Genomic DNA, 17,597 nt, shown 5'->3' on the forward strand with positions numbered 1-17,597 from the left:
CCTATAGACGTTGTATCATGGATTGAAAAGACCATAGCCAGCGGGCAGCAGCGGGCGGAGCGACCGAGCGGCGGCGAGGGCTGGACGGCGGGTGCGGGGGTCCGTGCTCCCTCGCGGTGGAAGCCTGGGGTTCGCCAGAGACGCCGGGTTGCTCCGCGTTGCCAGGTTACCGAGCGCGTGCCCCCCGCCCGCTCTTCCGCCCGGGCCGCCCTCGGCGCCGCCTGAGCCGCGGTGCGGGCTGCGCGGGGCCCCGGGTCCGCGGAAGCCTGGGTCGGGGGCTGCGTGAGGGACTCTCGTCGCGCGTGGACGCTGCGCGAGCGCGCGGGGGACGTAGGGCGCCTACCTGGGGCTCCCCGGCGCTCCGGCTCCGCTCAGGGCGCCCTCTCAGGGGCCTCCGGCGCGAGGCCCCCTTCGTGGTCAAGATGGCGGCGCCCAGGCGGGCCGCGCCGAGGTGAGCTGGAGCTGGGCCCGGAGAGGGGTGAGTCAGCCACGCCCAGGACTTGGACCCCGGGCTCGTCTCCCGTCTCCCGGGGAGCGGCGGGTGAGTGGGCGCGGCCGCGCGTAGGTTCCTCTCGTGGGATGGTCAGCTCTTCGTGCGTCCGCAGACTTCTGTCGTCTGATAGTCAGATCTGGGGTGGCCCAGGTTGGAGGCGAGGGTGCTTGATTGGGGAAACCTGAGGGGTTTAAGGACTCTGTTGGGATCGTTTCAGACCCCAGCAAGAAGCTGAGCAAGTTTTCTCCTCTCTTCCCAGCTAAGTGTTCTCCCCTCTCTGAAGACGCCAGCTTTTCTGAATCACCTTGTTCCCCGGGGGCATACAGTTGGTGGTTCTGACCGTGGAACGTAGGACCGGGCGCGGGGAAGCCTGAGCTGGTTCTAGTTACTTTGTTTGCAAAGCACTTGTCTTGTCTTTGGAATCTTTGTGTATATAACCAACGTTGGGAAGAGCCAGCGTTTTCTCCTCCAAAACACTGCGAGGGGTAACTTTATACGTAAGAAACAAGTGGGCGTTCACATCCATCTCTTTTCCAACCACTGAGTTTTGGTTGTGTTTCCTTTCTTTAAGTTTGTCTCGTTTTGAACTGATAACAAAACAAACAAACAAACAAAAAAACCATAGCCAGTTACACAAAGTATATACTCTAGTCTCAGTCCTGCCATTAATTAGCTATGTTACCTTAAGTCATTTAATTTTTCTAGGCCTCATTTTTCTCATGTGATGTTTTTTCTTTGGAAAAGTATAGTTTCTCGAAGTCGCTAATCTCTGTGTCATAGTTCAGCTTGGAGAAAACCTGTTCTTATCCAAACTCCATGACATTGTATTTCCAGCTCCAACTTTGGACTTTGAGTGAGTTGGGGGCAACTTTTTAAGGATATTTTCACACAGCTTTTTTAGTTAATATCAGTCTAGCTGACTTGTCATACTCAGACTTTCTCCCATATTCTTTTACCAGTGTTCCTTAGTCATATATATAAAGACTGTTGTGGGAAAGATGACCTCCTGGGTCAGCTTACTGCATGGTCATCGACACAGGACAGGGAGTAAGATTCTGTGGATTTTACAGAAGCAGATACAGGTTTCATTAACCATGTCCTCTCCCCTTTCATCTTACAAAAAAACAGCAGGCTTTTCTTGGAGAACTGCCAGATAATGCCATCCTGCCTCCTCACGGGCCCCGGGGATGAGTCGCCCAGGGACTGAACTCCAGTAAAGCAGGTGATTGGCTCATGGGTAGGCATCTGACCTCGGCTAAGTCTATCAGACTGCTCTCCAGAACTTTTCTCTCAGAGCAAAATGGAAGAATTGTCTTTTCTCTCTGGAATTTCTAAGCTGGGGAGATATGACTCTGGGACTCCCAGTGACCATCCAGCACAAGGAGAGACTTTCTGTAAAATAAAGTCTTGCAGAGGTAAGCAGCGCTGAGGGACGGAGAGAGAGCTGGAACCCTGCTGATACTCTGGAACGTCCAAATCCAACTGTATCTGAATATGGCTGCATCCCTGAATTTCTAGTACTTGTTTGTTGAGCTGGTTGTTGTTGTTTGGTTTTTGTTTTTAAATTTCCTTTGACTATTTTGAATTTGTTTTCAGCCATGTGCATTTGAAAGCATCATAGCTAAAAGAGCTAATTTCCTACATTAATGTCAGGTTTGCTGACTGGCATTCCTTAAGTGAAAAATCATAACCGCTATTTTCTTTAAATAAAATCCTTCTAGCTCAAGTTTGAGATATTCAAAACTCTGCCTCCTACCCCCCTCTTTTCCAACATTTACTATATCACCTTGAAGAACTTGTGACCACATCTTTCCCATCTAGACGCAGTTGAGAGAGAGAGCAAAGACTTCTGATATAAACTGCAACCTATACGCCTCCTACCTGGAAGCTTTAGAACATACTTGATTCTTGTCATTAAAGCAAATCTTTTGTTGTTGTCTCCAGGGCACAGAAGCATTTTCATGGCATAATGGAGTACAAAGTACATTAAGCCTAACTCTACTTCTCATCCTCTTTGACTTTAAATAGGCAGAAAAGAACAATCTCAAACACATTTTCCCAACAAATAAAATACATATACGATTATGTTTAGAAGACGTTTATGCAACATATAGTTAGACTGATGAATTAATGGACCTTTCGCCAATTGGCACAGTCAATATATATGTTCGATGTGCTCAATTAAAAAGAAGACAATAACATATTTTTACAGGTTAATTATCTGAGAAGAATATTGTGCCAGCACACTTGATACTACAGTATTTCATGTTTGACAGGTAATCTTCTTTCAATTATATTTACTGCTAAATGTTTCTTGGATCAAGCTATTAAATTATAAGGTCAAAAGTAAAATGATATGAAATTACAATGATAAAGGGACACATATCCCACTTGATGAGAATAGAAGTTCTAATTTCTTTTCAATACTACTAGTAGTGACCACAGTACTAATTTGAGCCCTTACTATGAGCCACTGTGCCCATACACATTTAGTTCTTACAGTAGTTCTGCAAAGGGCATATAATAATCCACCCTGTAAAGCTGAAGAAAGTGATTCTCATAGCTGAAAGTCACATAGCTGGTGAGTGGCAAAGTCTAGATTCAAACTTAGAGTCGTCTGACAATGCCCAGGTTGTTGACCACTATGTACACTGCTCAATTGTTGCACCAATAAAGAAGTGCTTGAAATAATTATAGATTTGCCCACCCCGAAACTGCAGTGATTTAAAGACATCAAAGTTGCCAGTTGCTTAACCACATCTACTTACAGTAAGAAATTACATTTTATTTCATTTCTAAAACAAGATTAATTCTACAGGCCCATCGAAACTTGAGCACACAAATCCTACCTCCAAATGAAAGATGCTTGTTTTCCATTATTCAACACATGGCCCTGTACAGAGGCAATAAATATATAGTAGAATTTTCACTCAAATAAATGAGAAGAGAGGTTTCTTCTTGTCCTGATTCAGTGCCCATGATTATGGATTATGATGGCTCTTCCCAAACTTTACTTCATTCCCTCCACTCTTTCTACAAAACTCCAGTAATGGAATCCATCATTCAGATATATGTGCAAAACGAAAGGACTGTATTAATACAGTTGCTGAAAGTCAAGTTGATAGAGCACAGGAAATACATCCTAATAAATGCAGCATTAATGTTTGTGTGGGCCTTGGAGTGAGGGGTAGAAGAATTTTCAGTTTAATGGAACATTTTGCCTCTTGCTATGAAAGTGCGGCTTAATAGTCTTGTAATCGGTCATTTACAGAATCCTCCATCTCTGGGTTTCATGCTTTCTTCACTCTGCAGCTGTTGATTCCTTCTCTTGTTCTGGATGGAAGATAGCAACGAAGCCACTTCAAAGGGCTCAGCCTGCCTTTTTGTGTTATTGTTTAGATGAAGATATTTCCATTTATTAAAGCACACTATTTAAACATTTTTATCATGTTTTAAACTTGACTGTGTTCTGAAGGTATGAGCACAGGCAGACATAATGGGGGATGTTTTCCAGGAGAGAACATACCCTTATCAAAGGAATTATCAGAATTTTCATGTATGGATTGAGAATCAAATTCTGGAGTTAGACCTGAATTTAAATTCATACTCACAACTTATTACCAGTCTCATCTTGATCAAACGGTTACCACACTTCTCATCAATTTCCTTATCTTTGAAAGCGGAATAAGAGAAGTATGCCTGGTGAAGTTACACATCAAGCTCATCTGATAGGATATTCATAAGGATTTTGCACAAAATATACATGGAAATATTTTAGCACCGAGTTTAGCATGCGAATCGTCTTCAATACATTTAAGAGCTATTATTTTATTATTATTATGCTATCATTAAATATCACTATTACTTAAATGTCATTATTGCTAAAATTGCTGTAAAGCTACCGCAATAACCCATGATGAATTCCCCTCTTCTGTTTCCTTTGTTTAAATGGAAAATATATATATAAATCTAGACAGAGAACACTTTAGTGATCCTATTCAGTGGAGTGAGAATTTCCATGGCACTGATTAAAACAAATCCTGAATTGCATGGACTTAAGATAGCAGAGAGGGGCTTCCCTGGTGGCGCAGTGGTTGAGAGTTCGTGACCCGATCCGGGAAGATCCCACATGCTGTGGAGCAGCTGGGCCTGTGAGCCATGGCTGCTGAGCCTGCGTGTCCGGAGCCTGTGCTCCGAAACGGGAGAGGCTGCAACAGTGAGAGGCCCGCGTACCGCAAAGAAGAAAAAAAAAAAAAAAAAAGATAGCAGAGAGGCTAAGAGATTTGAAGTTAGACATCCCCAAGTGTGAATTCTACTGTGACCCTCTTCTAGCTCTAGAACCTTGAGGAAGTTACTTAAACTTTCTGAGCTTTACTACTAGTTTCCTCATCTGTATCTTTTTCAGGACTATTTATTAAGCATCTTCCTGGTCTCTATGCTTGGACATATCAATGAATAAATTAGACAAGAGCCTTTGCCTGCGTGCTCCTTCTTGCATGCTTTCTCCCTCCTTACACTCTCGTGTGGAAACGGATGTTATAAATAAATTCTATGCTTTGTCACAGGTTGATGGGCGCTACGGGATAAGGCAAAGGATGTGAAGGTCACTGAAGAGGCTTGGGTTGGGAGTGCTGGAGGAGTGTACAGGTAGGTTCTGATTTTAAATAGGGTAGTCAGGGTGGATTTTATAAGTTGACATTTGAGCAAAGACTTGAAGTGAGGATGTCAGAATGTATGATGGGGAGACCACTCCCTGGGAGCAAGAATAACCAGTCCCAACACTCTAAGGCAGAAATATGCCGGGCAGCTTGGAGGAATATCAAGGAGGCCACCCTGGCTGACTTAGTCAGTGGGGAGGAAGAGACAGCAGGAGGGCTGGAGGTTGGATATGTGATGGGATGGATTGGATAAGTCCTGGGAGGCCATCACATGCATTGTGTCTTTTACTCTAAGTGTAGGCAGCCAGGGGCAGGATTTTAGCCGAGGTGTGGCATGAACTGTCTCTTGTTTGAAAAGCATAACTGTATCTGTGGTCTTGAGGATGTGGGGAGAGAGTGGAGTCAGGGAGAATCTCGGGAGGCGACTACAGGATCCTCAAGGTCTATGTTGTTGGCCTGCACCAGGCTGCTAGCGGCTGGTAATTTTCAGAAGTGGCACATTGGGAAGGTTGTGACAGCATTTCGTGGTAGATTGAATGCAAGAATGGAAAGGAAGAGGGGGTCAAGGGTGAATTTGAGATTTAGGGCCTGGGGAACTGGAAAGGTGTGGTTACTGTCACCTAAGACGGAAAAAGTTTGGGGTAGAGCATGTTTGGGGGATTAAAGACCAGTTTTGGAGGTATAAGATTTGCGATGTTTTCGTGACGTCCAAGTAGAGATGCTGAGTACACAGTTGGATACACAAGTCTGCAGTTCTGAAGAAAGGTCTAAACTAGAGATACCCTTTAATACCATGGAGATATTAAGAATAATTACACGGAAGCGCTATTTTAAAGATAAAATGAAGTAATGCAATTAGCACTCTGTCTTCTCAAAACATTTAATAACTGTTAGCTAAAATAATTACCTGAAATGAAAAAATACCTATAGTTTGTTTTGTTGTTTGCAGTAAAAGTGAATAAAATGTCACAATTATTTTAATAGTATTTGTGACACAGTAGTTTTAGTTAAGACACCATGACTACAAACATTTACAATAAACCTTTCAGTCTCCTGCTTTTCACTCTGATAGGGTACTTGGAACCATATTTTGTAAGGTTTAAGTTAGTTGTCACAGGGTACCTCTTTAATTAGAAGTAATTCTGAACTGCCTAGTTCCATGCAGTTTTATATACATATATGTATAATTATTATTTTATGATTTATCAAACTCAGTTGAAAATTTGCATCACTGATATACATTAGAATTTAAGCATTTACCCAGGTACTCAAGGAAAAAAATGTACTTGTCTTGTAATTTCCATAGGGGTACTTCCTTTCACATCTTCCCTTCACTTTGCAATTGCAAACATGGCAGGGGAAATATTATCTTACTGGTCTTTGAGTTCCCCTTAGCTATCTGCAAGTCCTTAAACAGCCTTTGTGGCTTAACCAAAATTCTCTTCCATCTTCATTCCGCTAACAGATATTGGTCTAAGCATGTACTTATACTAAAAAATGCATGACCACGTTGTCTCTACACATCTATAATTTTATGTTAACACTAACATTATGTAAGCTATACTTTAATTGCAATTATAACAGATTTTATGTCAACACACATCCATTTCTAGTGTTCATCTGGTGTTCAAGGGGAGAGCAGCATGTCGTAAATTTTATCAAAATATAACATCTGAAGAATAGAACAGAGGGTAATTGTGTAATTCTGTATTCACTCTAATTAAGTTCAGTGGAGTTGGCATAATAGAATTAAGATGAAAGAAAAAGACATCGAGGTACCACGGCTCCCTCTCCTAACACACCCTTTTCGTATCCGAGAGCAGAGACTCAGCACCTTTCTGTACAGAAATGGAGACAGGAAGAGGCCAGAGGATGAATGACAGGCACGAATGAGGTGGAACTTTGAAGAGCAACATGGAAATGAAATACTTCTTTTGTATTTGGTAGGTGGGGAAAATGTACCAGCGTGTATGCCTACTGGGACCACGTTTTCCAGAACAGTTAAGCCCAGTGTCCACTATGCTGTCCCACCTTCCTCGTAAGTAGGAACATCCTGTTACTTGAATCTTTGCTTCCTGTTTCTTGATAGCTGGTTGAGAAGATTATCACAGGAACTGCATCTTGTTAGCAAACACACTGTTTTGAAATGATTGACACTCACTGAAGAGTGGCAACTCCAAGCTTGCTCTCTCTTGATCTTGGACTATTTAAGTCTGGAGTGCAGGAGTGGGTTATGGGGAAAGACCATTGGAATTCTTATGTCTTCAGCATAATGGTTATAGCATAATGGTTAGGAGTGTAGGTGCTGGTTCAAATCTCTGCTTTCCACTTGCTAACCATATGAGCTTGGGCAATTTACCTGATTACCTGAACCTCAATACTCCTGCCTATAAAATGATGTTAATAATATTTCATCCCCATAGACTTGTTTTCAATGTTAAAATGAAGTCACTTACACCAAGCACTTAATACAATGCCTAGAGCATAGTAAAGTCTATTATTATTACTATTACTACTATTCCTATTACTATTACTACTACTACTTCTATTATTATTATTACTATCACGATGCCAGTTGCTATTTTTCTATGCCTTATTCCATTATCTTCTGCCCTGTCCCCCCATTTCTGTCTATTTTCTGTACAAGGGTAGGTTTGTCACAGAGCAGTTTCTTTCCGTAATGTCTGACTCTTAGTCATCAAGGTGACTGGTCCACGACCCGGCATTCATTGCTGCTCGTTGAAGCAACACATTTTGAGAAGGGGAGTTGGATATTGATGCCAAGTTGGGTCAAGGAGAGAGAATTTTCTCTCTTCTGCACTCAGAGAGCTAAGTGAAATATTCAGGCCTCAGAAGGAGAATCAGGCAAAGGGCAACATGCTTAATTTCATACCTTAGTGATTAAGAACAAGTCAGACAGGCTGGATTTGAACTCATTTCCGTCATGTACTGACAACGGGATCTTAGGTGCTTTTGTAACCCGTCTGAGGCTCAGTCAACATCTGAAAGAGACGAATAACATTATCAGGACCTAGCATATAGCCTCGTTGTAATAAGTGAGTAAATCCTTTTAAAACGTTCAGCACGTTGTTTGGCATATAAACACGTAATAAAATTTAGCTTCTTTGACTACTACCGCTGCTAATATTATTAAGTAGCTGAGCAGATCCGAGGCCCATTTTTTTCTTAGATTGCACATAATCATTTGGACAACCAGCTCACATTGATCAACCGTTGCTTATATATAAACCCCCATGAACCCAAAGGTGCTTTAACTGTCTCCCAGTCAGAGCCTGTTCTGGGGGCAGAAGCAACACTGGCACTACCCCCGTCATCTTTGCCTTTATTGTCACTACACTCGCCTGCTGTACTGAGCACTTTCTGTTTGCCAGGCGCCAAATTTAGCCCTGCGTATGCACTATATCATGTAGTTCTCGCACTCAGGTGGGAGACATTATCATCATCCCTAATTTTCAGATAAAGACGCCGAGGTGCTGGAAAGGTAAGAAACTTGACCCACAGCAAGAGATGGAGCCGGAGTATTCAAACCCTTCTCTCTGACCTCAAGAACCCTTAAATATTAGCATACTACTACATCCTGGTAAGAAAATCTGCTTCCAACCACTCTGGTGAGAGTAGAAATGATTCTCAGTCCCCACATTCCTCTATTGCCCATGCCACCCTAGCCTCAGGACTAGGTGGGAAAGGAAGTGATCTCTTCAAAGAGCAGCCAAAGGGAACCTACTCCCTTCTGCCTTTTCATAATCAACTAACCAATATTTTATTTCCTTCTTAAGAGTCCCCATGTGTTCCTTTGGGTACTTAGCTTGGCCTTTTAGAATTCTGACATTCTGTACATGACTCATCCACTGTATTTCATGTTAATTTATTGAGGTCAAGTATAGGGTCTTACTCATCCTGAAGTCCAGCTATCCCCTGTCACATCTAACTCTGTTCTTTTCTTCTTGTAGTACATCTGCAGATATTTATTTGAATTTTGTTGAATTGTTCTCATCAATAGTACATTAAAAGTTATACAGAAAGTGCTTTCTTATAAGGAAAACCATCTAAATAGATTTCTAGCTCTTTACTTTTTATAGCACTATTGTAGAGATTATAGATCTCCAGTAATATTTTTTAGATTGAGTTCTTCATATCATCTTATTTTTACATATAATGATAAATCTGAATTTTCTCTATCAAAGCTCTGTGACTTCACTGGCTTGTAACTTAGCTTGTTGATTATGTGTTGTTGACTTTTCCATTTACAATGATGTTTGATCCTGGTAAGGATGGGGCTGGGTGGGAAGGTACATGTTAGGGCCATCAATTGGTTTTGTAGAGAACTAACATAAAGATCTAAAGTCTCATCATATTTCTGCAGAACTCATGAATCATTTTATTATAATTCCATTCATTCAGGGAGTATAAAACCATTTTCAAATTGTTATTCCTAATTTGTTCATCTTCTCTTCCTTAGTCTTAGTGAGAAGAGAGCAGGCTGAATGGAAGACAGTCATTATGACCACTTGGGCCACTAAGGTAGGCATCAGTCCCAGAGTTTTGTTTTCATCTCTCCACTATTAATATTGGGTAATGTCTTGAGTGCTTACTTGGTGCAAATTACTTAGCCGACCATGGCAAATGGATTGTGTCATTTCATCCTCTGATAGTCATACAATTAATGTATGTGTTATTATGATATCCCATAATGCATACATGGAACAGAGCCTCAGAAGTAGTTATTTGCTCACCAAAATATGGTAGATGTGGAATGTGGACTCAGGTCTGATAGACTCCTAAATCACTCCTAGTGATTTTTACCACTAAATTAAAGTTGTATACCTTTGGAGAGTAGATAGTTTCTAAAATTTCCTCAGCTCTAACGTTTTATAATTAAATTTTTGTCTGATGGCAAGCTTAACAGTTAAGATGGGTAGGAAGGAATGCCAACCTGTTGAATGGAATTTCCCTGAAATAATCCTGTTTTATGACACGAGTTCACTGATTCATTCACTCAGCATGTATTGAATGTTTGCTCTGTGCAAAGGCATTTTAGGCATCACAGTGGAGTGAGCGCCCCTTCCATAGACTCTCCTGCAGCACTCAGAGAAGTCTTGGACTGGTTTGCCTGTTATGGAATGGGGCTTGGTGATAGAAGCCTGGTTTGTCCTCCACTGATAAAACTTAGACATACTTATATGAGTTTAGAGGCATCTTGAAGCCGTGGGATAGTAACACACATGAATCTTACCATTTTTGCCTGGGATTAATGATATAAAGGCTTTGGATTTGGGTATGGAAAACGGGTGCAATTATGGCGTGTTGGTTCTACATATATACGGACATCACGTGTCATCAGCCTGCAGCTACCTGCCATTCCTCACTACTCCTTCTTTTCACAAACCAAACAAGTACCTTCTTATCTCTCCTGTGGATAAGCTCTTGACAGTGGCACTAGGGCCTCCCTCAATAAGTACATCATTGGCTAAAGCAGTGGTTTCTCAGATATGCATTGAATAACCCTTAAGGTGGATTGACATTCCACTGCCTAGAATAGAATATGGTGTTTTTTAGAAATCGGGGGGAAAAAATAGGCCACCAGATGTACTTTTTTTAATTTAAATTGTTTATATATATATATATATATGAACAATTGATATATATGTGTATGTATACTTGTTCATATATATGAATGACTTAAAATTGAAGAGATATATATATATACACACACATATATATATGTATATTTAAATTTTGGCTTCTGTTAGCAAGTAGTAAATTAAATTATTAGCAGATCCATACTGCAGGGAAATAACCAATCAGATTTCATTCAATAGCTTGCTTTTTTGTAGATTTATGGTTGTGATTTTATATCTGCAGGTATGTTTGCTGAAGAAAATATTTCTGTCACTTTACACAAAATTAAATTCATTTAATACCAATGCGGCATGTCTCAAATGTCTTAATACAGTTTTAATCTTTAATCGCATCAGAAGTATGAAATTAGAAACGTACCCCAAAATCATTTGAAGATATAATTACTTTCATTTCCCTTATACTTTTGAGACTTTTGAAAAATAAGTATTTAGTTGTACTTATCTGTTTCTGTCTCTCTAAGGATAGCAAACACTGAAGCACAATTCTTTTTAAAAGTCAGTATTAAAAATATATTGTCCAAGATGATCAAAACTAAGGAAGTGGCAAAGAAATTCAAAAATTTAAACTTTCAGACTTCCGGGAAGATGGCGGAAGAGTAAGACGCGGAGATCACGTTCCTCCCCACAGATACACCAGAAATACATCTACGCGTGGAACAACTCCTACAGAGCATCTACTGAACGCTGGCAGAAGACCTCAGACCTCCCAAAAGGCAAGAAACCCCCCACGTACCTGGGTAGGGCAAAAGAAAAAACTAAACAGAGACAAAAGGATAGGGACGGGTCCTGCACCAGCGGGAGAGAGCTGTGAAGGAGGAAAAGTGTCCACACACTAGGAAGCCCCTTCGCGGGTGGAGGCTTCGGGAGGCGGAGTGGGGGAGCTTGGGAGCCGCGGAGGAGAGCACAGCAACAGGGGTGCGGAGGGCAAAGCGGACAGATTCCAGCGCAGAGGATCGGGCCGACCGGAACTCGCCAGCCGAGAGGCTTGTCTGCTCGCACGCCGGGGCGGGCGGGACTGGGAGCTGAGGCTCCGGCTTTTGTCGGAGCGCCGGGAGAGGACTGAGGTTGGCGGCGTGAACACAGCCTGCAGGGCGTTAGTGCACCGCGGCTGGCCGGGAGAGAGTCCGGGGAGAAGTCTGGAACTGCCGAAGAGGCAAGAGACTTTTACGTCCCTCTTTGTTTCCTGGTGCACGAGGAGAGGGGATTAAGAACGCTGCTTGAGAGAGCTCCAGGGACGGGCGCGAGCCGCGGCTAAAAGTGCGGAGCCCAGAGACAGACATGAGACGCTAGGGCCGCTGCTGCCGCCACTGGGAGGCCTGTGTGCGAACACAGGTCACTAGCCACACGCCCTTCCGGGGAGCCTGTGCAGCCCGCCACTGCCAGGGTCCCGGGATCCAGGGACAACTCCCCCGGGAGAACGCACAGGCGCGCCTCAGGCTGCAACGTCTTGCCGGCCTCTGCCGCCGCAGGCCCGCCCCACACTCCGTGCCCCTCCCTACCCCCGGGCCTGAGTGAGCCAGAGCCTCCGAATCAGCGGCTCCTTTAACCCCGTCCTGTCTGAGCAAAGAACAGACGCCCTCCGGCGACCTACACGCACAGGCGGGGCTAAATCCAAAGCTGAGCCCCTGGGAGCTGTGAGAACAAAGAAGAGAAAGGGAAATCTCTCCCAGCAGCCTCAGAAGCAGCGGATTAAAGCTCCACAATCAACTTGATATACCCTGCATCTGTGGAATACCTGAATAGACAACCAATCGTCCCAAATTAAGGAGCCCTGTGGATGAAAGGCTCTTGGTGCTGCAGCCAGGAGTCAGTGCTGTGCCTCTGAGGTGGGAGAGCCAACTTCAGGACACTGATCCACAGGAGACCTCCCAGCTGCACATAATATCAAACAGCAAAAATTTCCGAGAGATCTCCATCTCAACGCCAGCACCCAGCTTCACTCAACGACCAGCAAGCTACAGTGCTGGACATCCTATGCCAAACAACTAGCAAGACAGGAACACAACCCCACCCATTAGCAGAGAGGCGGCCCAAAATCATAATAAGTCTACAGACACCCCAAAACACACCACCAGACGTGGACCTGCACACCAGAAAGACAAGATCTAGCCTCATCCACCAGAACACAGGCACTAGTACCCTCCACCAGGAAGCCTACACAACCCACTGAACCAACCTTAGCCACTGGGGACAGACACAAAAAACAACAGGAACTACGAACCTTCAGCCTGCAAAAAAGGAGACCCCAAACACAGTAAGATAAGCAAAATGAAAAGACAGAAAAACACACAGCAGATGAAGGAGCAAGATAAAAACCCATCAGACCTAACAAATGAAGAGGAAATAGGCAGTCTACCTGAAAAAGAATTCAGAATAATGATAGTAAGGTTGATCCGAAATCTTGGAGATAGAATGGACAATAGAATGGACAAAATGCAAGAATCAGTTAACAAGGACCTAGAAGAACTAAAGATGAAACAAGCAACGATGAACAACACAATAAATGAAATTAAAAGTACTCTAGATGGGATCAATAGCAGAATAACTGAGGCAGAAGAACGGATAAGTGACCTGGAAGATAAAATAGTGGAAATAACTACTGCAGAGCAGAATAAAGAAAAAAGAATGAAAAGAACTGAGGACAGTCTCAGAGACCTCTGGGACAACATTAAACGTACCAACATTCGAATTATAGGGGTTCCAGAAGAAGAAGAGAAAAAGAAAGGGACTGAGAAAATATTTGAAGAGATTATAGTTGAAAACTTCCCTAATATGGGAAAGGAAATAGTTAATCAAGTCCAGGAAGCACAGAGAGTCCCATACAGGATAAATCCAAGGAGAAATACGCCAAGACACATATTAATCAAACTGTCAAAAATTAAATACAAAGAAAACATATTAAAAGCAGCAAGGGAAAAACAACAAATAACACACAAGGGAATCCCCATAAGGTTAACAGCTGATCTTTCAGCAGAAACTCTGCAAGCCAGAAGGGAGTGGCAGGACATATTGAAAGTGTTGAAGGAGAAAAACCTGCAACCAAGATTACTCTACCCAGCAAGGATCTCATTCAGATTTGATGGAGAAATTAAAACCTTTAGAGACAAGCAAAAGCTGAGAGAGTTCAGCACCACCAAACCAGCTCTACAACAACTGCTAAAGGAACTTCTCTAGGCAAGAAACACAAAAGAAGGAAAAGACCTACAATAACAAACCCAAAACAATTAAGAAAATGGGAATGGGAACACACATATCGATAATTACCTTAAATGTAAATGGACTAAATGCTCCCACCAAAAGACACAGATTGGCTGAATGGATACAAAAACAAGACCCATATATTTGCTGTCTACAAGAGACCCACTTCAGACCTAGAGACACATACACACTGAAAGTAAGGGGATGGAAAAAGGTATTTCATGCAAATGGAAACCAAAAGAAAGCTGGAGTAGCAATTCTCATATCAGACAAAATAGACTTTAAAACAAAGACTATTAGAAGAGACAAAGAAGGACACTACATAATGATCAAGGGATCGATCCAAGAGGAAGATATAACAATTGTAAATATTTATGCACCCAACATAGGTGCACCTCAATACATAAGGCAAATACTGACAACCATAAAAGGGGAAATCAACAGTAACACATTCATAGTAGGGGACTTTAACACCCCACTTTCACCAATGGACAGATCATCCAAAATGAAAATAAATAAGGAAACACAAGCTTTAAATGATACATTAAATGAGATGGAGTTAATTGATATTTATAGGACATTCCATCCAAAAACAACAGAATACACATTTTTCTCAAGTGCTCATGGAACATTCTCCAGGATAGATCATATCTTGGGTCACAAATCAAGCCTTGGTAAATTTAAGAAAATTGAAATTGTATCAAGTATCTTTTCCGACCACAACGCTATGAGACTCGATATCAATCACAGGAGAAGATCTGTAAAAAATACAAACACATGGAGGCTAAACAATACACTACTTAATAATGAAGTGATCACTGAAGAAATCAAAGGGGAAATCAAAAAATACCTAGAAACAAATGACAATGGAGACACGACGACTCAAAATCTATGGGATGCAGCAAAAGCAGTTCTAAGAGGGAAGTTTATAGCAATACAATCTTACCTTAAGAAACAGGAAATATCTCGAATAAACAACCTAACCTTGCACCTAAAGCAATTAGAGAAAGAAGAACAAAAAAACCCCAAAGTTAGCAGGAGGAAAGAAATCATAAAAATCAGATCAGAAATAAATGAAAAAGAAATGAAGGAAACGATAGCAAAGATCAGTAAAACTAAAAGCTGGTTCTTTGAAAGGATAAACAAAATTGATAAACCATTAGCCAGACTCATCAAGAAAAAAAGGGAGAAGACTCAAATCAATAGAATTAGAAATGAAAAAGGAGAAGTAACGACTGACACTGCAGAAATACAAAAGATCATGAGAGATTACTACAAGCAACTCTATGCCAATAAAATGGACAACCTGGAAGAAATGGACAAATTCTTAGAAAGGCACAACCTGCCAAGACTGAATCAGGAAGAAATAGAAAATATGAACAGACCAATCACAAGCACTGAAATTGAAACTGTGATTAAAAATCTTCCAACAAGCAAAAGCCCAGGACCAGATGGCTTCACAGGCGAATTCTATCAAACATTTAGAGAAGAGCTATCACCTATCCTTCTCAGACTCTTCCAAAATATAGCACAGGGAGGAACACTCCCCAACTCATTCTACGAGGCCACCATCACCCTGATACCAAAACCAGACAAGGCTGTCACAAAGAAAGAAAACTACAGGCCAATATCACTGATGAACATAGATGCAAAGATTCTCAACAAAATACTAGCAAACAGAATCCAACAGCACATTAAACGGATCATACACCATGATCAAGTGGGGTTTATTCCAGGAATGCAAGGATTCTTCAATATACGCAAATCAATCAACGTGATACACCATATTAACAAATTGAAGGAGAAAAACCATATGATCATCTCAATAGATGCAGAGAAAGCTTTTGACAAAATTCAACACCAATTTATGATAAAAACCCTGCAGAAAGTAGGCATAGAGGGAACTTTCCTCAACATAATAAAGGCCATATATGACAAACCCACAGCCAACATCGTCCTCAATGGTGAAAAACTGAAAGCATTTCCACTAAGATCAGGAACAAGACAAGGTTGCCCACTCTCACCACTCTTATTCAACATAGTTTTGGAAGTTTTAGCCACAGCAATCAGAGAAGAAAAGGAAATAAAAGAATCCAAATCGGAAAAGAAGAAGTAAAGCTGTCACTGTTTGCAGATGACATGATACTATACATAGAGAATCCTAAAGATGCTACCAGAAAACTACTAGAGCTAATCAATGAATTTGGTAAAGTAGCAGGATACAAAATTAATGCACAGAAATCTCTGGCATTCCTATACACTAAGGATGAAAAATCTGAAAGTGAAATCAAGAAAACACTCCCATTTACCATTGCAACAAAAAGAATAAAATACCTAGGAATAAACCTACCTAAGGAGACAAAAGACCTGTATGCAGAAAATTATAAGACACTGATGAAAGAAATTAAAAATGATACAAATAGATGGAGAGATATACCATGTTCTTGGATTGGAAGAATCAACATTGTGAAAATGACTCTACTACCCAAAGCAATCTACAGATTCAATGCAATCCCTATCAAACTACCACTGGCATTTTTCACAGAACTAGAACAAAAAATCTCACAATTTGTATGGAAACACAAAAGACCCCGAATAGCCAAAGCAATTTTGAGAACGAAAAATGGAGCTGGAGGAATCAGGCTTCCTGACTTCAGACTATACTACAAAGCTACAGTAATCAAGACAGTATGGTACTGGCACAAAAACAGAAATATAGATCAATGGAACAGGATAGAAAGCCCAGAGATAAACCCACGCACATATGGTCACCTTATCTTTGACAAAGGAGGCAGAAATGTACAGTGGAGAAAGGACAGCCTATTCAATAAGTGGTGCTGGGAAAACTGGACAGCTACATGTAAAAGTATGAGATTAGATCACTCCCTAACACCATACACAAAAATAAGCTCAAAATGGATTAAAGACCTAAATGTAAGGCCAGAAACTATCAAACTCTTAGAGGAAAACATAGGCAGAACACTCTATGACATAAATCACAGCAAGATCCTTTTTGACCCACCTCCTAGAGAAATGGAAATAAAAACAAAAGTAAACAAATGGGACCTAATGAAACTTAAAAGCTTTTGCGCAGCAAAGGAAACCATAAAGAAGACCAAAAGACAACCCTCAGAATGGGAGAAAATATTTGCAAATGAAGCAACTGATAAAGGATTAATCTCCAAAATTTATAAGCAGCTCATGCAGCTTAATAACAAAAGAACAAACAACCCAATCCAAAAATGGGCAGAAGACCTAAATAGACATTTCTCCAAAGAAGATATACAGAGTGCCAACAAACACATGAAAGAATGCTCAACATCACTAATCATTAGAGAAATGCAAATCAAAACTACAATGAGATATCATCTCACACCAGTCAGAATGGCCATCATCAAAAAATCTAGAAACAATAAATGCTGGAGAGGGTGTGGAGAAAAGGGAACCCTCTTACACTGTTGGTGGGAATGTAAATTGATACAGCCACTGTGGAGAACAGTATGGAGGTTCCTTAAAAAGCTACAAATAGAACTACCATATGACCCAGCAATCCCACTACTGGGCATATACCCTGAGAAAACCATAATT

At 41.4% G+C, this 17,597-nt stretch overlaps 1 protein-coding gene across 1 annotated transcript in view; it reads left to right on the top strand.

The window, feature by feature from the left end:
• The first annotated feature begins 411 nt into the window (after positions 1 to 411).
• LOC309820411 (uncharacterized protein) overlaps positions 412 to 17,597 on the top strand; it is a 98,804-nt gene continuing 81,618 nt past the window's right edge. The window contains exons 1-3 of the mRNA XM_082651142.1: positions 412 to 541; positions 7,099 to 7,189; positions 9,632 to 9,693. Coding sequence (XP_082507268.1) covers positions 7,108 to 7,189; positions 9,632 to 9,693 — 144 coding nt within the window. The 5' untranslated portion in view covers positions 412 to 541; positions 7,099 to 7,107. The remainder of the gene's footprint in view (positions 542 to 7,098; positions 7,190 to 9,631; positions 9,694 to 17,597) is intronic.

Source organism: Grampus griseus, assembly GCF_964374135.1.
Source record: "Grampus griseus genome assembly, chromosome: 3".
Classification (NCBI taxonomy): Eukaryota; Metazoa; Chordata; class Mammalia; order Artiodactyla; family Delphinidae; genus Grampus; species Grampus griseus.